We start from the raw sequence: 26,372 nt of genomic DNA, 5'->3' as shown, positions 1-26,372 counted from the left end.
AATCAGCTGTGCGATTTTGGGCAAGTTATATAATCTCTCTTGCCATTTTCGCTATGTGTAAATGGCAATTTTAAGAGTACTTACTTCACAGAGTTATGAAGCTAAATGAGATAATGCCTGTAAAGCTCTGATCACAGTGTCTGACTCACATAGTAAACCCTCAATAACATTAACTATTATTATCTATTGTTACCTATTATTAACATCTTAATCTTGTTATTGGGTCCTCTTTTACTTATTAAACATAATTAAATTCAAATTTCTTCCAGCATTGTGTCAACCACAATTATAATTCACAGGGATTCTCTCTCTCTCTGAATTTCTTTGCTGATGTTTTGCAGCACAGAGGTGAGCAAGAGACCCATGGTCAGTATCTCCTAGAGTTAACAGTCCATTGAAGATTCTTGAGGACTCTTGAGTCCATTGAAGAAGAGGGATAATGAATAATTCACGTAATGAATCTTCTGTATTTGCTAAAGTCACTCCACCAGTTACAAATTCACTTGTCTTTGCATTTGGTCCATATTTGTTTACCTTATTCCCAAGGATATCATGAAAACATTATGAATAACCCTGTAAAATGCCACATTGAGATCCAAAGGAGAGCAACAAGGATGAAAGACTCAGATCCATCTCATGGAAGCAATAGCTAGAGGGCGTAGTAACGTTTAGCGCAAAGAAAAAAAAAAAAAAAGAGAGAGAGAAAGAGGAGATGGTGTAAATAGTGGGAGATGCTGAAGAGGGTGACAATTTGGAGGCTGAGTTTGATAAGGATGGAGAGAAGGTGGGCCTGCATGGCATAAACTTCCAATAAGATCAATGTTATGTTGGCAGGAAATGATCCTGGGTATGGCTATTTCAAGGAATCCATGCTGACACCTCCTTGCTTCATGATTTAGAAGAAATGGTGACCCCTTTTTAGGTTTTTCCCATGAATTAATCTAAAATATCAGTCTTTGTTAAAGAGAAAGAAATGGATCTTTGAAATAAGTGGACATTGATAGTCAGGCAAAGAAGAAGAAGAAGAGACCTATTCAGGGGAAGAAAGAGAAGAGAAAGAGAAATTTATGGGTCGAGTAGTGAACTTCATTCACCATCTTCACCGTCCTGTCATTCATCTTAGGTGTGCGGGAGCCAAAGGAAGCAGTGAAGAAGGCATGTTTCGCTGCTACCATACAATAACGGACATTCTGCTCTGCTTTACCATCTTTTACCCAGGTAATCCCTTCATTGAGACATCATTAGTGCTAACTTTATTTCAAAAGAAGTAGCATCAGCTTCCCTTTCTTTTCGTAGAAAATACTATGTTTTAATGACTTCTGAGTGATCCCTGAATCTTATAATCTAACATACACCAAAAGGGCAAAAAAACAAAAACAAAAACAAAAACAAAAACAAAAAAACCCAAAAAACAAACCACAGCAGAACCATTGCCCAGTAGAATGGTTGGCTCAGCTGTTCATCATGTGATATGATGGCCTCTTTAGGGCTGGCTTTTCAAGCCTGGTATTTGGGTTGAATGTACTGGAGGGAGAGTATAGCTCAGTGGTAGAGCGCATGCTTAGCATCCATAAGGTCCTGGGTTCTAATCCCTAGTACCTCCATTCAAATAAATGGATTGAATGTATGGAGTCTTGAAATGCACAGGCTTCTTTGGAGATTTAAAATCAGATTAACTCCTCAGTTTTAACTAAGATGAGGACCTGCAGGGGAGCACAGGTGTTGCCACAGGAGAGGGCAGAAGGTTGGAGGCTCCAGGTGTTCCCCAGAGGGGAGTGAGGAGTCCTCCTCTCCCAGGGCCCTTGGACCAGGACAGGAGCACCATCATATACGTAGACAATACACAGGTGCTGGATGATGGAACCGGGTTATAAACTTTCTTCTAATACGTGACAGAATAAAATATGGGAATATATTTGAAAGATGAATTTAATAGGGTTATATGAAATACATATTCTTTAACTTTTAAAAAAAGTGGTTTCTGTTAAGATAGGTGGAAATGTGGTTTAACTAAAGCACATAAAACAAAGGCTTAGAAGTTTTAGTTATTTGTAAGTTTAATATAAGTCATCAGTTTCTTTTGGTCACCACAGACTCCTCAAAATCTGCAGGGGTGTGTGTGTGTGTGTGTGTGTGTGTGTGTTTGTATTTGTATGTGTGTGTGTGCCCTCACACAAAACGGCTTTGACATCCTGGGCATTAAGACTGGTATCTTGACGGGGTATCCAGAGGAGAGCAACTAGGATCAGAGACTTCAGATCCATCTCACAAAAGCAAAAGCTGGAGGACATGGTAAATATGTAATGCAAAGCAGCATCAGAATGATATGAAGATGGTTGGACATTGACTAGAATTATAAGACTTGAAAGGCCCATCAGGAGATGAGCTTCTAGAACATTCTTTCTCTGGTAGAATCCCTTGCAGTCTGGTTTCAGTGTGAAGTTCCAACTTTGCCTGCTCCAGAACCTGCAGTAGGAGAGCTTCAATTACATCTCTAGGTAACATCTGTCACTAGTCACCAGATCTGCTTAATTCTGATAATGATGGAGAGACTGACATGCAGCAAATACCCACAGGGACACCTTTGCTCTCTTATTGATTAGATGAACAAATGGGTGTCATGATGGAAAGTCTGCAATTTCCTTCTTTAAAACACTGTGCAAGAGCATTATCAAAACAAGGAATTACAAAGAAACACAAGGAATTATTACAGATAGTATTCTGTTGTCTCTGCTTTTAATTTTTTCCTATTGCAATGTAATGTTGCTTTGTCTTGTTCAGTCCTTAATAAAATGTGGATTCATTTAATGTCTGTCTCCTTATCATGATATCTTATTTATATGAATTCGATTTTCAGATATTCCTCCACTCCCTTCTCTGTAATAACTAGAATTCCACGTGAATCAGTGGAGTTGAAATTTTGAAATCTCTGGCTGAGTTTCCTCCCCATCTCCTAAGCCTCTCCATCACCATTCTCTACCCTCTTGAAGACAAGTATTCTAAGAAGCAAATTTAGGAGATGTGTCACTTTCAAGAAATAGAATATAATTCTCATTAATAATTGAAATTGTCTTTGGATTACTCATTGTTTTAGTGATCAGTCTAAATGTGATATTTCTACATGTTTTGCACAAATGTATTAACACAACTTAAAAGCAGGCCATGATTTTAGTCTTAGGTTCTAGAGCATAGCAATAAAGAAAATACACAAAATCCCTTACTAGGAACTTACAGCCTAGGGGAGTGACAGACAAACAAGAGAGTACACATGTAGCTTGTCAGATGTTGATAAGCACAATGGAAAAAAATCCAGTGGGGTGAGGTGTGCGGGGATGGTGGGTTATTTCTATTTTGCATTATGTGTTGAGGGAAAGTCTTACTGACAAAGTGTCATTTGAACAGAGACCTGAAGGAAGTCAGGGGACAAGCCATGCAGATATTTGGGAGAAAATCATTGCAGGCAGAGAGAAAAGCAAGTGCAAATGCCCTAAGGCAGGAGTGTAATGGATATGTTCCAGAATCACCAAGGTACGTTTGTCGCTGAAGTGGAATGGGCCAGGGGGAGAATGGTGGGAAATGAGATCAGAGAGGCAGCAAGGGATAAGATCAAGGTGAGGATGTGGACCAGACCCTGCCTAAGATGGGACGCCAATAGAGGGTTGGAGCAGAGGGGTGACCAAAGGGCTCTCTCTCTCTGGCTTGGACATGTTGAGTTTTCCAGAAAGATGAGTTATCCATGTGGCTATCAAGTAGATGGTAAGAGAGAAGTTTGGATTTGGGGGGAAGATGGGAACAGAAACTTCAGCTTTGGCCCCATAAAGTCATGGAAATGAATGAATCACCCAGTGGTTGACTGTGGACAGAGAAGGCTGGGTGCTGGGACCCTCCAACACTTAGAGGTTGAGTAGAAGAGTGCGGGGGCGGGGAGGGGGTGGAATCCAGCAAAGATCTTCAGAAGGAGCAGCCTGTGAAGAGACCCTAAGGGCATTTCATGGATGTCCAGCCACTGAGAATGCATTACTGCTCACTTAAAACAACAACAACAACAACAGAAAAATCACTTTCTTGAGATAAATATTACTGAATTTGAGTCACTAATTTATCCAAGAGATAACAACTGTCCATATATCAATATAAGAAACATTCTATTAAGAAGGAGTTATGACTAGATGAGAGGGTCCTGGCTGTGCCAGTAGTTGATAGCGAACCTTCTCTTTTGCTACTGAACTATACCTTGGAATTTCCTGGCAGGCCAAGCAAAAACTGCAAACGGTATGTGATGTGGAGCTTTGGGGAAATCTTCACTGTATCTGCCTAATGTAGATACTTCTCCCAGGGACTGTTCATGACTTAAGCTTATGCTTATTTTTGAACATATTGTTCTGGTGCCTTCTAGCTTCAGAATCACTTCAAAATGCATTACTCCTTACTCTGGATGTTTGCTCTGAAATTTAAGGTTTATTCCAGAATATTCTCTGAGTTAAGGAAGGCTCCCTTTGCAGGGACCCCCATAACCAAAGGGTCATTTCTACACTTAGAACATAACATATAGGACAGACACCATGTTTACATTTGCTGTTTGAAAGATTCATTGCCAAATCACACACTTTTCTCTTCATTTCTTTTCCTCTGTAAGTCTTGAAGAAGATCTCTCTCCATCACTTCCTTGTATGTGCTCACTCCTTTGGAGAATTATTTTGATATCCTAAGAGAAGAGAGTCAAAGAGAAGTTACAAACATTAATAAATGACTTAAGATTAATGACCATCTGATCAATGATATATGACCATGATTATTCAGTAAGTTGTTTTTATTTGTTTATTTTCCTTTTAGAAAATTGTTCTCTGTCTAGTTTGAATTCTGCCCTGCAACTCACTCGTGCCCTTGGAATGATCAAAGGTCTTGGATATTCCATTTCCACATCTAATAATAGAGTTGTCATATTTGATTAAATAACATTTGTAAAAGAAATTACACAGAGCTTGCACATAACGGGCAAGCCAACACATTATTTCCCTGTTACTCAACAAAAGTCAATTAAAGGTAAATACTAATGCCAAATTAATCATGTCTACAGAGTAGTAGAGTTTTAGAACTGCAGGTTATTTTGAGGGCAAGATTGTCTCATTTCTCCATGTCTTTTAAAATATTAGGGATAAAATGGTCTGGTTTTTGTCCACTTAAAATACCCACCAGCTGTGTTATATTTTAAATCACAGATTTAAAAAAATAAATTTTAAAGATTATCATAATGTAGAAGGGGTCCAAACACATGTGAAAAATGAAGGATTATATTTATACAGTTTCCAGTTTTTTGTTTTTTTTTTTTTTTAGGGAAGTGCTTCAAGAACACAAGACTCTTTTCTTCAGAACTCCAAAGGTTTCAGTTTGATTGCAGTCATTTTTACTCACAAAGACAAGAGTTAGTTCACTCTCTAAACTGATCTCTGCCGAGTAACATACACATCACTGTATCAGTCACTGCCAGGAATCATAGTGAATCATTTTTCTTGAGAGAGTATGTTCTTTGAAAATACAGATCTCCTACAGCCAAAGGTCAACCTTGAGTGAACTAAGTGAAAAAGAACGGCTGCTCTCTGTGGACCTTTCTGGTCCTACCCAACACAGCTCTTAATAACATGTCTACTTATAATTGTTAATTAATGCTGATTCGTGAATGTTAACTTGGGGATTAAGAACTAAGCTGACCTATGATTATCTGACACTCTGTTGCCTGGGGGGAAATGACTAGCTCCAGATATTTAAATCAGCTTCGCCTAAATTTACAGCTGAAATCAGGGGCCATAACTTTTGGTAGCAGTTAGGGGAAAAAAGCCTGAGAGAGTCTCGAAATGAAGCCACCATCGCATTTTGTTATAAACATAAAAGAGAAAGTTGGAGCAAATTTTAAACTCAGATACCTTGAAGAATTTAAAGTGGATTGCAAGCCCCTCCAGGTTACACTGATATTTATAGGTATTTTGCCTTCGGGTGATTGGAGCCTGATCATTCGTTTATAAGAAATTCTCCTGTGACATTCTGATTTTGACACTAAAAGATTGACTGTTATTTCCTATTGAATGGTACCCTTAATTTTAAGGAGATACGCTTGATTTACAGGCTTGCCAAAGGAAAGTCACTTTTATTCAGACGTATTCATTACAAGAAACTATATTTGTTGGGTTGCTGTAGAAAATTGGGTGTCTCCTGATGTTTGTAAATTTGTTTATTACAGGAAGTTAACCGACTTTCCTCACTAAGCACCGAGGTACAGAGTCCTCATTGATCCTGGTGCATTTAACCAAAGCATTTTCTTAAGAATTTAGGAACATTTCTTGAAAATAACCTCTCTGTATAAGATCTACGAAAGGAGAAGTTTTATCAGTGACTTTAAACTGAGTAACTATAGAATCCAATACAAAAATCTCCGTCATCCATATAGGGATTGAACCCTGGGACTTGTGTTTGGACCCTCTGTTGTCATTGCACCAGAGATAGCCTCCTTTCTTTCCAGGAGATGAAATGCTAGCTTTTTACTTCATCCACATATAATTTTGCATGGCTCAGAAATATTTCCTGTGTACTGCAACCACCAACAGATCAGTAATAATAGTAGTAATAATTAGCCTATATTGAGTGCTTTTTATCTGCCAAGCATGGAGCTAAGCATTTTATACGTATTAAATTATTTAATCCATACCAGGACCCTGTGAGGTATGTTTGATAATTAACCCTATTTTACAGATGGGGAAACCAAGGAACCAGGAGGTCACTCACGCAGGGTCACACAGTTTATAGGTGTGAACCAATCAGTATGTGTCCTGAGCCCATTCTTCCAACCACAAAGCCAGGCCACCTCCCAACAAGAGCCAAAGTAAAACATATCAAAATAACTGTGTATACTTGCTTTTCCCCCTCAATATGTATTTTAAAATGTTTGCTGCTTCCGAACATGAACCTCGTCAACACAGAGCTGTTAGGGAACGACCTTCACTTCCCACTGTTTGTAACAGCAAACAGCATTTTAACCTGAAAAACCACACTCTAGTTTTTGCTCTACTTATCTTGAAAGATCTCCAAATAACATCACTGTGGTTAAGGTTCATTTTAAAAATGTGATCTATTTACTTGCACATGGATATCTGGAGCAAAAATTGATGACAGGACGAGAGTGTTGGTAACTGAGTCTTCAGAGATTTTTTTTTTTTTTTTTTTTTTTTTTTTTGCTTTTCCTTTCTTTCTTTTTCTCTGTTTGCTTAGTGAAAATGAGAATAGAGCCCCTTACTGGAAAGGGAACCTCTTTCATTTTCGAACATCAGAATGTTGGCTTTTCAGGTCAAAGGCTCAGCTCTCCTTGGGTCACAATCATATGAATGTGCCCCGATTGTAGCAGGTGGTCTACTCTCAGTAGATCCCTTGGCGGAGTGACAGGGAGAAGATGTGAAGGACGAGGACAGGGACAGTGGAAGCAGCTTACTTGGCAGAAGCACTCTGGCAACGAAGGAACGAACCGTCGGACAGACAGACAGACAGACAAACAGACAAACTCTCTTCCTACTCTTAGACTGTCAGGCGGATACCAGTGCTGTGAGGCTGGTCCATTGGAGGTCAGACAACCTTCCACTGGGTGGCTGTCAGCCAGAGGCATCTGCACACCAGAGAAGATTTAGGGCAGTGAAAGAGGTTGTTTTGGCCGTCAATGCCTCAAGGTGCTCTGCGGACACAGTGGGCAGCAGCCCAGAATATTCAACATCCTGCCACACCCGGGTCGGTCCCATGTGTTCAAAATGCCAGAGGGCTTTAGCTGAGGTGCAAGTTGGTGAAATTACCCCCAAAATGAGGGACACGTGCAAAGTAAAAAAAGCCGCTCAGACCCCAGCTTTCCCTGGGAGTCAGAACACATCTTCAGGGGATGACCTTCAAAGGCAGTCAGCCACCTGTTGGCTGTTTCTTTTCTCAGGAAAATGCCAAATAGAATCTTCTCTGCAAGTCAATCATATTTGGTCATTCTGGACAGAGTAAGAATGTTCTCCTGACTCTGTAGGGAGTTCTCCCGTGATGGGAGGAAATCAACCTGGTGTTTTATGCTCCTAGTTGACCTTAGTAAGATAAGGTAAACCCTATTATACATAAAACTAAGGAAATCTGAAAATTATTTTACTGGTTTAAAATAAGAGGGCTGTTTCCTGCAACATGGAACAGAACCTGAGGATGAATTGCAGTCTAAAGTAATGGGTCTCTGGACTCATCTCACATGGAATGATGATGGCCTAGAGGAAAGCAAAAAGGGGGAGACCCCACAGCTGATGACTCCCCCCCATCCTGCATGTGACACCCACTCACCCACCTCTCTCCACCCACTTGTCTGATTCTGATGAGCTCTGACCCCACTAGGATCACACTGGCTCATGCCCTCCTCCTCCTCAGTGGGGAAGAAAGCTATTCCTTATTAATGGAAGTATGGAATATAAGATGCCAAAAGGGACCTGTAACATAGCAGTTTCAAGGGAAGCAGTAAATGTTGTGGAATGTTCAAGTACAATGACTTGGAATAATTTCAGCCATGTTTCCAAGTATTTTGGGCCTATTTAAATAAACAAGTAATTTCAAAAAAGGACCCTGTTAAATGTAGAGACATAATGATATAGTATGGTAAAGGGGTAAAGAAACACTTAGGGATGAAGAAATTAGAGTCACATTATGTCCCTGCTCAGAAACCTATGCCATTCTCCACTGCTATTCAAATCAGATCCAAATTTCCCTGCATGAGATCTGGGTTCTTTGCAATCTGACCTGATCGTACTCGTGGGATGGGATCACTGGAAGCCCCACCGCCTGCTCTGCCCCCGCTGGTCCTGCTCCAACGCCTCCACCTAGGATGTGGCCCCCTCTCCACCCCAGCAGCAAAATCCAAATGCACTTCTGCTCTTCCCAGCCCGCACTTTCCCAAATCCCGGCCATCTTTGAAGACTTGGCTTCTCCCACAGAAAAGTCCTATGTTTTGAATTCCTGTAATTTTGCGATTGGGTGGTTTACCTTCTACCATTTCCTGGTGATCCCTGTGTGTAAAAATTCTCTTGCAAACAGAAGTGGGATTTGTGTGAGAGCAGTAACTGAATTTGGTACACACATTTCTGTCTCCCCTGGAAACTCCCATTACTAGCCTCTGTAGTGAGTGCTCAGCAGTGAACGGTTATCCTAACTGCCATCACTTCCTTAGTACTTGCCGTGAGTCAGATACTGAGCCAAGTGCTTAGATGCCAGATCTCATTTCATCCTCTCCACCACCCTTTGACTAGGAATGGATGTTGTCCTCATTTAACAGATGAGAAAGCCAGGATCAAGGGAAAGTTTAGGTCAGGTATCTAGTGAGTGGTGAACCTGAGATTCAGTCCCATGACTTTTTGATTCCTTTTTGAGTCTATATTCTCAAATGCTGCAATCATACCTCACTACTGGAAATGCTTAGTGCCTGTTAGCTTATTAGAAACCAATTTCAATGATTACCTATATATAATAAAAATTTAAAGGGGTCATCAATTTAGAACAAATAAATTTTGGTACAAAGATATTTAAGTCTGGATAGTCTCATTTCTGGACATAGGAGGTGACAGCCGAGAACTCAGGAGAAATGCATCTTAGATCACCTGCACTTTAGCCAGTTTAGCCTAGCAGGAGGCAAATAGGTAGACTTCATGCTGTTAAATGTGTGAGGTTTGCAAGAGGGTTGCAGCAGCTTGCTGTCCTCTGAGAGGGGGACCTCTCTGCCTTCTGTAGCCCCTGCTGTTGGAGACCTGGGACTTGCTGTGGTGGGCGCACTTTCTGCATGTGTGGTTGAGCGGTGCTTGGTTCCCGTGTGAGCTCTGAGACACAGGTCTTCCTCTCTTCCTTCTTCCCTCTGCTGGGTCGCTCTAGTCTCTATGGGTTTTGCCTTCAGTTTCCCCACCTTGAACAGTTTCTCTGACGGAACTGACACCCGTTCTTTCATAAGCACAGGCACTGCATGCACTATTTAGATCATGTGCACCATGATTAGAGTGTGGTGAACACGCCAGCACTCGGCTGGGGATCATAGTCTCCTTAATTCTCTTTGGTGGTGGGGGGGGTTGACGAGTGGGAAGGGATTCTGGTCTCCATTCTCTTCGGTCATAGGCTAGGGTCATTAGATGGCTGGACTGATACAGGGCACTAATACTGCCACCCACCTACTTTAACTACCAACTACCTCCAGTCTTCTGTGGTAGATCCATGTCCTCAGAGTCCTGAGAGGGCAACTCCGTAGCACTGACAGTACTATCCCTAGTACTGCTGGTTCTATCCAAGGTCCTGATCGTATTATCCATATACTGACAGTCCTGACTGTCACGGTGCTGACGTTCTGAGAGTCACTTCTACTACGCCTTACCTTGCTGCCCTTTGGGTATTTTGGGCTGGCCTTTCTGCTGATGCTGTTGCCAGCTTAGTTCCCCAGACCCTGTTCTGGTCAAGTCCAGCTCCTTCCCTCTTTCTGTTTCTCCACGTTTGACATAACCCACCAAGCCCTGAACCTGAACTCAACCAAATCAGGACTGTATTAGGACCTTCAGGTAATACTCACAGGAATTTTATAGTCTGGATAACTTGAAATCAGGTCTTGAATAAAAGGATGCTTCAGAAGAACGGCAACTTTAATTGGCTCCAGATTCTTGGAACCCAAGTCCTGAAATACTTTTATGAAGTTCTTTAAAGAAAAAAAGGAAGTTAATTAACTTTACAATCCTGCTGACGTTAAAAATGATCTTATTTACTAAAGGAATCGCCATAATTTCTATATAATGATAGAATTGGAGAGAAATTCCATGAAAATATGCTTAATGTAGAGGGAAGCTTTTCTTTGGTACAGGATGCCCCTTTTATAAAATAATCTAACCAACCTCTAAATAAACGTTCTCCGTCTTCTGAGGGCAGGCAAATCTGTTTGAGTCCTGTGTTTCGTTTCCTCCTCCGAACACTTTGAGCAACGTTTCCATGGAAATCATTTCCGTGTTTGCATTTTCAGGGATTTCTTCTTCTTTTTCCTCCCCTTTCTCTTGTAATTCCCTTTCCTCACTTATAAAATTTTCCTTAGTTTCCAGATATTCCTCAACTGGACTCATATCAGTAAGGGAGGAGGTCTGTGCAATTAAATGAAGAGAACTTGAAATCAGACTGAAATCTTTCCACTAAAAGAGATATTTAGGAAACACCAATTTTGACCCATACATTTTCTGCCCTGGGATGATAGTGTCCATCACAAACTAGCCAAACAAAGTCTAGACGTAAAATATGCTAGCTGCCCTGGAAATCATGTCAAAATCCCAGACCAATTCTGCTGGTAGTTTACAGAAGCCTCAGCATGGGGTGTGTCTTTTTCACCTCTCCACAGGCTCTGTGGACTTCCCTGCCAGCTCCATCATATTCCTCAGTAAAAGGACACTGGGATGAATTCATACAACAGCCATTAGACTTCTACACTTGAACATAGGTTTTTTAACAGGATGTTCTTTGGAAATTGCCTGTAGTCAAGAGGTTACGGCAAGTTCATTTCTTAAGCTTGGCAGATTCTAAAAGCTTTGAGAACATTTGTTTGTGTGCTGGAAGTTAGACCTGACCAAACATTCAGAAAGTAAAATAGAAAACAAATGGAATATAGGCAGATTGGGATTCCTATTGCTGCTCTTTGAAACTTGGTGAGAAGCCATGCTCTCAGACACTGGCATTCTGAGTATGGGAAGGTGTCTGTTGTTTCTGTTGTAATTTCTTATATAAAGCCTGAAAAATATTCCTACCCTTTGACCTAGTAATTATTGATCTAGGAATTAATTCTAAAAAAAATCATGTGCACAAAGACTTTTGTATATGGATATTCATTCATATTGAAACTTATAGCAAAAATAGAAAACCTACGATTCCCCAAATGGGGAAGGGTGACATCCATGATAGTACTGGTCTGTGACAGAACACTACGCTGCCCTGAACATTTTGGTTTAGAAGGATACCTGGTGACATGAGAAAACACTCACAGGATAAGTGCCAAAAGAAAACAGAACACAAAATAATAAATACACCAGGATCCTCACTGTCTTACATATATATACTTATTAATGAAAAAAAGAAACAGATACATCACAGAATTAACAGTGGTTACCTCTGATTAGTGAAACAGGTGATTTCTTTTTCACTTTGATGTGTACTTTACAAATTCTCTATAGTAGATTTGTAATAAATGTGTGTCACATGTATGTATTTCTGATGATGAGGTAATAGACATTTGGTCATTTGCCACAGGAAAAAAAGGGGCATTTTCAGAATGTTGGCTGGCCAGACGTCAGAGAACACCCGAGTGCTGAATCTCTTTTATCCAGAGGATGGAAAAATGCTAATTTAGGCTTAAAATAAGAGGATGCTAAGGTCTGTAAACACTCAATTTAGTAGAAGCATTAAGTGTACAGATAGTGCAAGATCTTTCCAAATAGTCATGATGTGCGCACCACTTATAAAAGAACTATAACACAGCACAAAACTAAGCCTCTGGTCATTGTAAGCCCAATTTGCAGGGATCAGTAGGGGCTGAGGGTGGTGTAATGAAGACAGGTTGCATTTGCTATAGCTCGGTGTGGTCACCTTGCTTTAGTTGGGTTTCTATATCCTTTGGTAAATTGGGAACTTAATCTAATTGTGGATGGTGGGGGGAGAATGTTTTATCAGGTAAAGATTTTGGAATTAAGTATTAATTATCTATCTATCTATCTATCTATCTATCTATCTATCTATCTAGCCTCTTCTCCATTTTAAACAATTGAAATGCTACTGGCAGAAATGTGAAATTAGCCTTTTTGCCTGAGCCGAGGAAGTTCGGAGATCATCACACTGGCTACCCGTCAGTAATTTCCCATTTAGTACGGTGAAATGAACACGGTCGAGATGCAAAACAACTTGCTGAGTGAGTGAAGGATGAATGAACTTCTGCTCCGAGTGCAGCATGGGTGCTACGTGGACAAGATAATGGCAGAACCTGAGGGCGAGCACATGACTAACTGGGCTGGCTCAGCAGGTGATAACAAAACTAAAGGAGAAGGAACCTGGTCTCTGCACTGTTTCTATAACTAGAGAGGACCCAACTTCTCAAAGACTTGAGATAATCATCATGGGATAAATGGATTTTTAATTTTAACCAAAAGATAACAATGTAAACGTTCGAAAGATTAGAGTGAAGAATCCTTAACTTATTAACATCAGAGGATGCTCTGTAAATGTTTGCTGTTTTTGCTCTCTAGGGGTTTGGGGCAGAATAGACTTAGTGGCTCAGTGGGAGCGGTGGGGGGTGGGGAGGCAGGCCACAATGAGGACCACAGGAGCCAGCTCAGCATCCTGGTGGGACTGCAGGGTATGCATGAGAGGGGGCTCTCTCCAAAAGACAGCTCTGAAAGATCACAATTGTGAATGTGGGTGTATGAGCAAAGCCAGGGATGCCAGTTTGGAGAAAAGCCAGGGCTTCTGAATGAGCAGTTATTAGCGGTATCAAAACTCGGTGTGAGTCACATTATCATCTCAGCAGCGAGGCAGGCTGCAGCGCTAGCAAACCCCTTGTCACACTTGGCTAACTCTCAGAGGCAGCCCTCAAGGACTCCCAGCAAACGTGCCCCAGGATGGTGCCTGACCACATGGCCCCATCATTCAGCCCGTTCAGTCCCACATCGCAGAGGGCAGAGCAGAAAGGCAGTCCTTGGCACTAACGGGAACAAAGCATCAAAGAGCAGAACTGAATGAAAATGTATATTTTTCGAATCCCAAGGCCTCAAACCATCTCTGCCAATATGTTTTACCAAGAGCCTTAAACTGTGGGAGAGTCAAGCTCACAATTTACTAAATTCCAATATCATAACCCCCACAGCCCACAGGCCAGAATGAACCATTTTCTCAAATGTCAACTTATCAGAAACTTCATGAGGACTAGGGCGTGCTCATGAGCGCTTTGTTCTCGAGTTTCTTTTAAATGACCTGAGAAGCCGTGCATTTAAACAGGAGGTCTGTGCCACGTTGACAAAACAGCGTGTGTAGCAGATATAGAGTAAGGAAGAATGAAATATCGGGGGAGATTTCCAGTTGTTTATTTGGAAAGCAGAAGCCAAGACCCGATTCAATGTCTGGGGGTGAATACTGATCTGTTGGAGACATTATTTCTGAGCAGGCTTATTGTGGCTTCCTGGGATAAAGCTGCCCAGGAAGCTAGAACATGGTTGGAAAGGCTACCGAAACAGGGCATCTTTGGAGGCAGGGGGGTGAGGACCAAGAGTGGGCAAGAATGAGGGAAGTGGGTGGATACTTCACTTTCAAAGCTCCTAGGGTTCACTCCAAGCCAGAAGCAGCCCTATGTGTGGGGCATGTGACAGACCTCGACTCCATCCCTTGCCCCTCACCTCGCTTCCATCTCTGCTGAGCACTGGCAATGGGACGGTTCTTGTGCAGTATCCTGGGGCTGTAAAGGGCTCTTGAGAGAAGGACTCCAGAGGGCTGCTTCCTGGGTGAGGCACTAGCTCATGGTGAGTGACCTGACCGGGTCAGGGACGGAAGGGATGCAGTGCCTTCCTGTGCTAGCTGGCCTGGCTGCTACCCACTCAGCTGGCTGTCTGCTGCTATGGCAACAGTTCTAGCACTTTTTTTTCCTGGTCTTTCCGGCTCATTGCAGCCTCCTGAACCCTGCTATTGCCTCTGCCTGGAATGTCTACTCTCTTCTGCTCTACGCTGGAGTCTGGATTCCATCCTTTCCTTCTCTCCTCCTCTTTCCCAGCCATGTTGGCAAACATTTATTGAGCACTTGCTATGTACGTTATTGCACACTTGCTACTTCAGAGGACACAAAGATGGACAACAAGTTGTCTCCAGCTCAAGGTAGAAATGACAGCAGTAGGATTCAATAGATAAATAGCCTCTGCCTGAATTCTTAGTGTTCTCACTTCCCTCCTTTACCCCTTATAGTCTGTTCTGTATAGGGATATATTTTAAATCAAATGACCATGCTCCAGTGACTTCTCATCTCATCTGTTTGGCAGAGTCAAAGCCAAGGTCCCTCCAGTGGCCCTCAGAGCTGTTTCCCCCTCACTTTTCTCTCCTGCTACTCTCCTCCAGCTCAGTCCTCTCCGACTACAACAGCTGACTCGCTGATCCTTGGAATACACCAGGCACGACCCCACTTTAGGGCTTTTGCATTCACCACGGTATTCACTTAAAATGCTTTTCCTCCAGAGATCCGCAAGGCTCTCTCCCTCACCTCTTCCAGGCTTCTGCTTATATGCCTTTTCACAGAGAGATCTGTGAACACCCTATTTAACACAGCAACTCCCGCCCAGACTCCTGTATTTTTACCTATATTCTTTTTTTTTCCTGTAGCCTTTATCACCATTTGCTGTTGTCTCTATTTTACCTGCTTTAGCCCCAGGTCAAGGGTGGCTCCCAGAACACACAGGTGCTGCGTAAGTGTTTGTTGAATAAACGTGTGTGTGTGCACGTGATGGTGCTCAGTCCTGCTGGAGAGGATCTGAACAGAAATGCAGCGCTGGGGAAAGAGCACTCAGTGTGCCAGGGGAAGCTTCAGGAATGAAACGGCAGTTGAAATAGGCCTTGGATACTGGAGGGGCCGCAAACCCTTCGAGATGAGATGAATAGCAAAAGCAAAGATAGGGAGATAGCAAAGAAGAAGGCACAGACCCCTCTTTTGATCAGCAAGGCTCTGTGTTAATCTGTCCTTTATTCTGTGATCTCTGCATTTGGGCCATCGTTCTCTCATTCTTGCCTGTGTGGATGGGGCAGTTAGATAGAATCCCTTCAGGGGAACAAATGTGGCTTCTTCTGTAGCCCTTGCAGAGCACAGGGCTACACAGAGGGTATGATGCACAGAGCTAATTAAAGAATTAACTGATTGCTGTGCTCAGTGGAAAGTTTACTGAGCTATGTGGCAGTAGTGCAGGTTCAGGGAGGCAGAACAGGACAGGCGGCCCTGCCCCGCCCACAGGGCGCCCAGGGTCCAGGGAGGGAGCTGACCCTGAGGATGTGGCTGTTAATGAGAAGTATCGAGAAGAGAGAGGCACAGCGGGCTGCGGGAACCTAGGGCAGGGTGCCTGCCTGCCCCGGATGACAGACATTTAGTTGAGACCTCAAGTCAGGCTATGACCCCTGCCAGAGTCGAGTTCAGGAGGCCCAGTCTGTGAGGAGATGCAGCATTGTCCCCGGGAAAGGGGCAAGTGCAGTCCCCGTGAAGACAGACCACCTCTAACCCTCCATTTATTTGGGGACAGTTAAATGGTCTAAGAAGGCAACGTTCTTGAGTGAAAGTAATAACTCCTCGCGGAACTTTGTCGTCGTGTCAGTGTTAAAGTGCGTCTACAGCACATGGGGTCGAAGAGGCCTGAGTTGTCAGCCTACTCCGCATCCGTCTGACCTCACTCTGGCCCCAAGGGAAGGACAAGGACATCCCCTCCTGGTCATCTGCTCGAGGCCAACACTTTGGGTTGTATCCCAAAGAGTCTATTTCTTCCCTAATGTGAAAGTTGTCACAGTAACTTCCCATTTTTTCTCAGAGAGCCCAGCACACTCTATTCTGACAACCATGGGCAACCAGGACATCTGAGGAGTCTGAGCCGGGCAGCATCTCTCTCCCCGCCGTGTCCACAAAGAAGGACAGAACAAAGCATTCCATCATGAGTGCCACAGCTCTGTCCCCAAAAGGTCATGCCAACAGGCACCAAATTAGTATATTAGTCAGTGCCCTGTTCTGAGGCTTTTCCACCCCCAAAAGCCAAGGAATCTCAACCCTTTAGAAATCCACAGCGGGGTGTGAGATTTTCTTAAATATTCAGTTCTTTTGTCCCTGGATGTAGGTGATACAAAGTGTCTGTGGAGTTCAGGTGGCCAGGTTTTGGCCTGAGACACTATCAAGTGTCACATCTACGTGGCCTCTGTCTCAGGCCTGCACTTGTTTTGCACAGAATTTCCACACAGTGTGACAAGCAGACTGCATTGATATCCAGTTCTTTCTCATTTATCAGGATTAACACTTCATGTAAACTAAAGGCTGACCTTTACAGAGCAACTTTGATTCCACCAAGAAATTCTGAACAAACTTCAATTTACTACAGAAGCATTTTTTTGGGTAATGGGTCCCTAGTTCTTAGGGACCAATCCAGTAGAGTAAGGTTTTATCAAAGATCTAGTAAAGCACTGTGTGAGGAACTTGGGAAAACACAGAGATGAAAAAAATGGAGTCTTTGCTGTTAGAACTTTAGGGTCTTCTGGCATCCCCTCCAGACCCCAATGCTGGTCTGTTTCTGGAACCCAATTACCTTTTCTGCAACAACAGCAGGCACTTTGATTGGCTGGAAGACATGAGTCCCAATGGCCACACTGAGGGCCCGGTAGACCCCTTCCATACTGTCTGGATGGCAAGCAAAATAGAGCAGCATCTGTGTGTAGTCAAGCTGGGGTGGCTCCTTCTCATGGTCAGCAAATAGCCTAAAGAAAAACTGTCACACAAAAAGAATTTCAACCAAAGATAAAACATGGCTACTAGAACATTCAAGTGGAGATGTCCAGTAGGCAGTGGTATCCAAGAGCTTAACGTAGGAAGAGAGAGGTTTGGAACAGAAATAGACACTTGGGATTTGTTAGCAAATAGCTAGTATTTCAAATCGTGAACTTGGCGTCAACACATATTAACAGCCCAAAGTAAGAGAAGGATTTCACATGGACAGAAGGTGTGGAGAAGAGATTGACACAAAACCTGTGCATCTGAATATGAGGAAATTTAACTGCCTTTTCTCAGGTAATCCCTGAGGACTTTTACTCTGGAATAGTCAGTCATGCTTGGTGTTGTGTGAAAAACTAGGCAGCCGGGACTCGGCTGAACCTCATCAGTTATAAGGAAGTGTGTTGTCACTGTCAGGGGACAATGATGTGATTGCAGCACAGACACGTCTTGGGGCTCCTTTTTTGGATGCAGCTGGACTTTTCATTCAGTATCTGGGATTCTAAGGTCATCCAAGCCCATGCACAATGGTAATGGCCTGTCTCCAGGAGCCCTGCCGGCCGTGGGCCACAGAGAACGCAGGTGACAAAGCAGGGGAGCTTGGTGCGGCCCTGGGGTGTAGCTAAGCCCTCTTCTTAAGAGGATACAGAGGCCCCGGGAGGTGAAGGGACCTGCTCCAGTTCTTACAATGAGTCATGGAAGAACGGGGAACAGATCCCAGGGAGCCTGGCCTTCAGAATTCCTCTGCACGGGCTATTTCCCCCAGATTTGGTCTTTGCTTTTCTAAGTACAGCCCCCCAAATAAAGTTATAATATTGTCTTATGTTTTCACTTTGCACACCTTCTTTAGCATGGTGACCGTTAACCGTCATTTAACCATCTATAGTTTGCATGGTTAGCTTCTGTTTAGCTGACACTTACACAGGGCTTGCTATGGGCCGGTCACTGCTCTAAAAGTACCACACGTATAAGTTCACTCTGCTCAACAACCCCGGCAGAGAGGGATGAGAATAAACCACGGCCCAGAGAGGTTAGGCAACGCCATCAAGATGTCACAGCGTGTCAGCCGTGGCATCTATGCTTTTAATCCCAGCTGAAGAGCATTAAGATTTATGTAGTGCAGAGATAGATGGAAAACTACACTGCTTTCTGTCCTCTGGACATCACACACACCCACAGCTGTCAGCCGTCCTTCATCCCATCAGAGCACTTCCATCTCAGGCTCCATGGTCCTGCCTCTGTCCCCAGTTTACTCTTTTCCTCCGTGTCATTTTCCAGCAGTTTGGGCAGCAGCAGCAGGTGGGAGCCACCCCCCTCCTTGGTACCCAAAGGCCCTTTCCTGCATCACTGCCTCCCAGTCCTCAGGGCTGATTTCTACCTTTATTGGCTCCATGAGTAATGCCCTGATGGACATTTCTAGAAACTTCTGGCTGAAAGGGAAAGTGCTTTTTCCTTGGCATCATATTCAGACTTCTGGTCTTCTCAAGGAATGAAGAAATTGTTTATGTTGTGGGCAGATTTATTCACAGAATCATGAAGAGATGTCTTCCAAAGCTTTCCAGGAGAATTGATGTCAGTTCTCCATTTATTAAAAAAAAAACAAAAAAACAACAACCAAAACAAACATGTGCCCCTGCAACTGCCAGCCTCATGTCTTGGACTTTTTTGGTGACTCTCTGACCCCTTTCGTTGACCTACTCTCCTGCCAGCATCTAGCAGAGATGCTCAAAGAAAATGCGTCCAGTGGAAGGGAACTGTTCATTTTCAGATTCTAACTGGAGTCATGCACTGCAGTTTTGAACTAAGGGCTGGCTGGAAATTGACTAATCGATACACATAGTTTGCTGTGATGTCTAAATCTACCATTCAGCTTTTCTTGTATCTTATTGAGTTTGGCTGTGTTACATCTATGTTTTATATTTCAAACAATTCTACTGAAGTCAGAGTAGGCTTTAGATTTTAAGGTCTTGCATTCTATTTTGGCCTCAGGGCTAGAAGTGAATGATAATAATAATAATAATGATATTTTTGATAATAATAATCTGATGGGTCATGGGCAATACTGTATGCAAACCCTTGGAGTGTTAGTCAAAATGAAAGAGAAATGAGCAAAAACATGTATTGGTAAAAAGCATTCCTATCCAAAGCTTTTAGAATTGGAAGGTCACTTAGAGAAAAATGTATTCAGTAACAGCTTATTTGCCAGACGAGGAAAGTGAAACTCAGAGAGGTAATGGATACTGTCCAAGATCACACAGAGAATTAATAGGACTCTGTCTAAGATTTTGGCCCCTATCTCCTCCCCAGATTCCTCTGCGCTGCCACCTTAGTGAATATTAAACTCTGCACTGTGAGGATCCAGCAAAGGAGCTGGGGGTGAGAATAGAGTCTAAAACTAATTACACAGGTGGAAGAAAAGACAAAGAAACTGGTCAATGTTACATAGTACTACACTTTTTAAAGATCGCAATAATTACCTCTATAAGATGCTCCTGCCTGTTGAATGGCAAGGGTTCAAGAGGATTTTCTGGAATTTTTATATCTTCATCTCCCATAAACCACAGGCCAGCCTATACAAAAAAGGAGAATCATTAAAGTTGTGCTGAGATGCAACTGCTCCTCTAAGAGCCAGGGACTAAACCCCTTCTTTGCAGGTGTCTAGGGCAGCGGTCTCCCAAGTAGGGTGAAGAAATCATGGTGACGGAGGAGAAAATACTAGGAACTTCCATTTACATTTATTTGATCTTGTTCTTTTACAATTTTTATTTTTAAAAATTAGAGAATGGGTATGATGTATGAGTGCAGTAGTACGTGTGGCTAATGTACAAATGAAAACCCACACACTGGGCATGCTAGCTGTATTGAACTGTTGGAGCCTGTGGTGACACTTGACAGTCCCTGCCCTAGACGATGCTTGCACAGCAAAACTTCAGAGGGGTCTGTGCCTGTCACACTAGCTCCCATTCCACGTGTCCTGTTTGTGCTGCTGTCTGTCCTCGGAACCCTGCGTGGTGCTGGGGCACAAGGTTGATGCTGGAAAATCTTTGCTGAGGGAGTGACTGACTGACTCAAGAGCTCAATGGGCTTCTTTTTAATGACAAACCTCGTTCTCAGCCCACATCTGACACCAATGAGCAACTCTCTTGGTTCCCACTTGGCAATGCCTCTCCCCTCTCTCCCCTCCTCTCACTCTCACTGCTGCCATGCTGGTTTCGAGTCTCAAGCCTCCGTCATGGGCCACTCCAGCAACCCTGGAGCTGTCTTCATTTCCTGTCTCCTTCTTATTCATTTCAGCTCATATCATGTGACCATATCAATTTGCTCAAGGCTTTAATCTTGTCATGTCATTCTCTGCTCAGAACCATTCTCTCACTTTTGCTCACATCATCACTCCTACTTGAGGTGATTTCCTGTCCACCAATGTAAACCTATCCATCTTTCCAGATCCAGCTTAGATCACACCTCCTCAGGGAGGTCCTCCTTGATCTCTCTTCTAAGCTCCAATTTGACTTGTTCATACTACACATTTGGCATTCAGTTTATTTCTTTGGGTGTTCTCATTCATGTCTGCAATTGACCATCAGGGAAAACAGTACCATCAGGCAGAGTGGAAGGACCTTCTAAACCACAAGGCTTTGGGAAGAGCCTCCAGGAGGATATTACTTTAGTGGTGAAGCCAGATTAGCCCTACGCTAAAGGATGCTCTGGACCCATCCTTACAAACCTTAATGCAACCTTGGAAGGATAAAACTGATTGCAAGTAACATTTCTGCTTGCCTGACAATATTTCAAGGTATATAAAATTTGGTACCTAACAGTGTAAAATTAAAACATCTGGCATCCTATATAAAGTTACTAGGCATCCAAAGAAGCCAGAAAATCTAACCCACAGTCAGAAGAAACATCAATCAGAAGAAACAAACACAGAAATACACAGATAACGGAATGAACAGACAAGAACGTTCACTTAGCTATTCCAAATATATTTCATTTGTTCAAGGAGATAGAGAAATATGCACACAATGAAGAAAGAAATGAAGGATATATATGAAAAGATACAAACTTCAAGAGAAAAAGTACATTTGAAATAAAAAATACACTGGATTGTATTAATAATATTTGACTCTGCAAAAGAAATGATCAGTGACCTGGAAGATGAAGAAGTAGCTACGAATGCAAAATAAAGAACAGAGAGGAAAAAAGACTGGAAAAAACTGAATCAAGCATCAGTGAGCCGTGGGACGAACATGTGATTGGATTTTGAGAAGGGATGGGGCTACATAGAAAATATTTGGGAAAAAAAAATCCTGACAACTTTCCAAATTTGACAAAAACTACAAACCCACATATTCAACAAGCTCAGTGAACGCCAAGCAAAAGAAATGGGCCGAAAACCACAGTGAGAGAAATACAATAATCAACTTGCTGAAAATCAGTGATAAAGAGGAAATACTAAAAGAAGCTAGAAAGGAAAAAAAAGAAAAAAGAAAAGAAACAGAGAGGAATTCTACCCTGCCCCCATTTTTCAACCATCAATTTCATATCCAAATTGTTTCAATGCACAGGAATTTTCCCTGATTCTTAAACCCAAGAATTCATTCATATTAGATTTTTTTTTTTAAAGGTGATATTTTATAGATTAGGAAACTGTTTCAAAGTGTTTCACATACAAGAGGCCCACCTGAGAAAGAAAAGAGGATGGAATTAGAGAACGACTAATGTTTTCTAAAAAGTCATCCCTGAAATTTCAGCAATGTGAAAAGTTCAGTGTGTATGGTAGGGCTGGGTTTAAATTCATAAAGCAAGGTTCGGTCAACCACATCCTGTCTCACTGGATAATCAGGTGGTTTCTCCTTAAAATATGGAAATGTCCTTCATACTCTTTTGCTGAAACAGGGCCAAAGAATTTTAGATTATTTTACTTTTCCTTAAAGAGTAAGCGCCGCACTGTTTGGACCCTAGAACATCGGGCTCATCAAGCCTTACAGTAACGGGCACCCTCACCGACAGACGATGAGCCGAGAGTTCAACATCAAAGAATTCTACATGAGTGTGACTAAAAGTGCACATGCGACACAGGCGAGCGTGTGACAGCTGCAGCAGGGGTGGGAGCAAAGGCAAATGAGATGCACTCTTACGCTCTCATTGCTTAGCTGAAGTACCCAGCTTGGCTATTAGAGCAGGCAGGTAGCTAGATATGAGCAGAGAAAGGGGGACATGGGCAAATGATAGACAATCATACATCTTGTAAACAACAGGGGTCCTGGGACAGACCAAGAAAAACAGGATCCTCTGGACTAATAAAAAACATACCTTCTGGGTTGATACATGTCCTGGAGGCAGAAGGGTGGGGCAGGCAGGAATCCCCACCATCTGAATGTAAACTTTTGTTCATTATGACCTCATCCAACTTCCCAATCAAGACTAAATAAGGATGAAAAATCCCTCCTCCCCACCTGGGAAGGTGGAGCTGGGATGAAGATCAGGAAAGATGACCCCAAACCCCTCCGCACCAATGAATATTCTGCCCATTCATTTTTACACTCATATAACGAGCTTGCCAGGGAAACTCGGGGCAGCCGCCCACCTGGGTTTGCCTGCTCTTTTCTTGAGAGCGTACTACCTATCTCTTAATACATCCTTGCTTTGCTTTCTTGTCTCTGAATTCTTTCTGCTACAAGACAAGAACCTCTTGACCCCAACGTGATGAGCTGTGCAAATGCTGCCTCTCGTTCCATTTTAGAAGCTGGGGAAATCAGCACACTCTTAAGTGGCTGTTGCGGTGAACTTGTAATTAGTCAAAAGAAAAGAAAAAAGAAAAAATAAAAGGCAGAGTAGGGAGCCCTCCCCCCACCCCCCGGAGGACTTCATTTCAGCAAAGCAGATGTATTACTTTACGATTCTAAGGTGGCGTTTCTGACAAACCATAAAATTTTGCCCTAGAAGCTGTTCTGACATTCCCATAAAGACCTGTGTGGGTGTGATCTGGTGAGTGCTGGAAATCTGTGAGTCACGTGGGGAGGTCTAGAAGGCCTCTCCAAAGGGCCTTCTTGTCCCGGGCCTCCTGAGGAGTGGGGATGGGTGGGCCAGGGGAGAGGTCAGAGCTCAGAAATCAACTGCTCCCAAAACACAGGAGGTGTTCTAATAGGTATTTCTGAGTTTCAATTTAATGCAGTGACCAACTTTCTCTAAGAAATTCATACCTTTGGTAAGGGAGCTTTCTGGTTTTGCTCAGCGCTTTGGTGCAAATTTCCAACACCTGTGTTCATCTCATGTTTGTGCAAAAAGATGTTTAAATCAATATCCTGTGTTAATTGGCATAAACTGTAAAGAGCGAAGGCTGGTATTTTCACAAGTGCCCACTTTTTAAAATCTTAAGCTGACAACAAAATAGAATATGTTTTTCTCTGATGTTTATGTTTTAAACAAAAGCACTTTTGCAAGTTGTAAGTCCAGATCAAGCACAATGAAAGAACCCACAAATTGCTCTACTTGGGAAGCAAATCAGAGCCCAGTCAGCTAGGCACCTTTCTTAATCAGCCTTGAAGAACCTCCTCAGTGTGTAAGTGCCATTTCCTCTGGCTCAGCTGTGCGCATGGGAATCTCAGGGCTGGCGATGAGCACATCTTCCATTAATTAAGGAAGAAAAGAGAAGCAGGAGGGGATGTGATCTTTCGATGATGAAATTTATCTGAGATACAGGTACCCAGAGATCATTGCCCTGTTTCAAATTTAGCACCTTATAAAGTTTCCAGCTTTCGTATCTACCAGCAAAGTGACTTGGTGAGTGCTAGGGTGGGTTCAATTAGGAGAAAATAAATAAGTCACTCAGGCCCTTCTTAGTTATGGCATTCCATTCTCACTCCTTCCTCACTCAAACTTCTCAAAATGAATTGACTACTCTTACCTGCACTTCCTAAGACCTATTCATTTCATCTACCCTCTGCAATTTGTGTTCTGTACTCCATCAAAATTACTCTGCTGAAGGTCACCGGATACATCCTACCTGCAAGTCAGGTATCCCCTTACTGGATTATCCATCATTTTACACACTTCCTCCGGGTGATCTTGTCCATTCATAAATTTAACAACTGTCTATGTGGTAGTGACTTGTTTCTCCATCTGCCATATCAGATGGGATGTTTCTGTCTTGCATTTCCCACAGACATTTCAAACTCAACTTGTCTGAAACCATCTAATCATTCACCACACTCTTGACTGAAGGAAAAAAAAATGCCCCTTTTCCTGTGTTCATTGCAACTGTTGTTGCTACTCCCAGAATATTAGGTCTTGAGCAATGGGTTTATTAAAAGCTCTGTAGGTGCTTCTGATGTACAGCCAAGGTTAAGAACGATCTAGAAACTGCTCAGGAGGACAATGAAGTTTGTGTGACTTCTTTCAGAACTTTTAGCCCTCCAAGCAGTTCTGACTCTTTCAGACCCTTCCCTGGGGATGGAAGCCAGACTTCTGCCTGGGACCTGACAGTGCCTGTGCTGTCCCTGGGAGCCTAGACATGGGCCAGGATCCCTGGCATTGTGAAGTCAGCGAATAATACACTTCTTAGGTCAAAAGCACTCTGGTATGATCAGTGTCACTAGCTGCTGGCTGGTAGCAACCTGCATATACTGCTCGAAAGTGACTGTGCCCAGCTGCTCCTCATCCACAGCCTTGAACCTCTGCAGGGTCTCCAGGAGCTCCTCCTCCAGAGGGATGGGCCAAGGCAGTGCCGTTAATAACAAGAATTTCCGCCAGTCCACGAACTCTGAGTTTATGGCCAATAAAGATGCTAACTCCTGCAACTAGAAGAAAACAGGAAATGCCAATGGAATATTTGTATGACTCTTGGGTGACCCTCTACCTCCTCATGTTTCTTAGTAAAAGATTTCGATGAAGGAAGTAAGGTTTTAGCTTGGCCAGTAGAGCGAGTTCTGACTTTTGTTCCCTCAGGTCCTACCAACCGATCCACACCAGACAGAACCTGGAAAGTGTTTCATTCCTCATTTCCTCGATATTTGTATTTTCTGCTTACTGTTACGCAACAAATTAACACTTGCAACTGTGGTACACTTTGCACCTTTTCAACAGAGGAGGAATGAAGAGGATGGTTACCAGGGCTCCACTGCTTGTAGGGAAATACTCCTTAACCCCTTCGTCTCCTGATGCATTCCTAAGGAACAGAATGTGATGCAGAGAAGGAACTGCCAGAATCGCCTACTATTACTAGTTAGGCTCATTGCATCCGGTGGTAATAGGTACGAACTCATGGGTGGAGCCTCATGGTCTCTGTAACGTTTCATCGACAGTCAGCATCATCGCTCATTTTCCAAACTGAGCATGTGCACACTATGATCTGAACTTGTAGTTCATTCAGGTCCTACTGGCTGCCTGCTAAATGTCAGATACTGTGCAGGTATGGGTTATTTTAAAATTACTGACTTATTGATCAAACAAGAAGAATGCTCAAAACTTGAAACCCCAACAAAAATGAAGCTTACTTCAGGTTGAGTGAGGTGCATCCAACTATTAGGAAAGTTGTTTGTTCCAAGGTTGAGGGTTATCAAATCCAGCAGAATGTCGGCAAATGCTTTATGTCCTATTATGCCTACAATACAATGAAAAATATCTTTTCAGTTTTTATTACATGGCAGGGATTTGTTTCTTTTGCTAAAGTAGAATGAATAATGGATATTCATGTAATTACTTTTTCCATATAATTTAAAACTGTAACCCTTAGAGAAACAGAAGACAGTCTGAACACCTAAAAATAACAATCAGTTTCCTGATGCTCTCTCATTATTGTTTCTCAGTTTATTACTTGGCTGAATAATAAATC

At 42.7% G+C, this 26,372-nt stretch overlaps 1 protein-coding gene across 5 annotated transcripts in view; it reads right to left on the bottom strand.

Annotated features, from left to right (window-relative positions):
• Window positions 1–4,181: 4,181 nt before the first annotated feature.
• Window positions 4,182–26,372, bottom strand: part of SPEF2 (sperm flagellar 2) — a 157,000-nt gene continuing 134,809 nt past the window's right edge. For 3 of the 5 annotated variants that reach the window (XM_074356987.1, XM_074357008.1, XM_074356997.1), the window contains exons 30-36: window positions 26,035–26,141; window positions 25,156–25,338; window positions 20,017–20,109; window positions 17,358–17,537; window positions 10,914–11,153; window positions 10,598–10,720; window positions 4,183–4,705 (exon numbers count right to left, since the gene is read on the bottom strand). In XM_074356987.1, coding sequence (XP_074213088.1) covers window positions 4,616–4,705; window positions 10,598–10,720; window positions 10,914–11,153; window positions 17,358–17,537; window positions 20,017–20,109; window positions 25,156–25,338; window positions 26,035–26,141 — 1,016 coding nt within the window. In that variant the 3' untranslated portion in view covers window positions 4,183–4,615. Of the gene's footprint in view, window positions 4,706–10,597; window positions 10,721–10,913; window positions 11,154–17,357; window positions 17,538–20,016; window positions 20,110–25,155; window positions 25,339–26,034; window positions 26,142–26,372 lie in introns of all 5 variants that reach the window. The other 2 variants (XM_074357016.1, XM_074357011.1) reach the window with 2 other exon arrangements.

The sequence above is a fragment of the Camelus bactrianus genome, chromosome 3 (assembly GCF_048773025.1).
Source record: "Camelus bactrianus isolate YW-2024 breed Bactrian camel chromosome 3, ASM4877302v1, whole genome shotgun sequence".
Taxonomy (NCBI): Eukaryota; Metazoa; Chordata; class Mammalia; order Artiodactyla; family Camelidae; genus Camelus; species Camelus bactrianus.
Note: the sequence above shows the minus strand (reverse complement) of the source record. Positions and strands in the feature narration are given on the sequence as shown.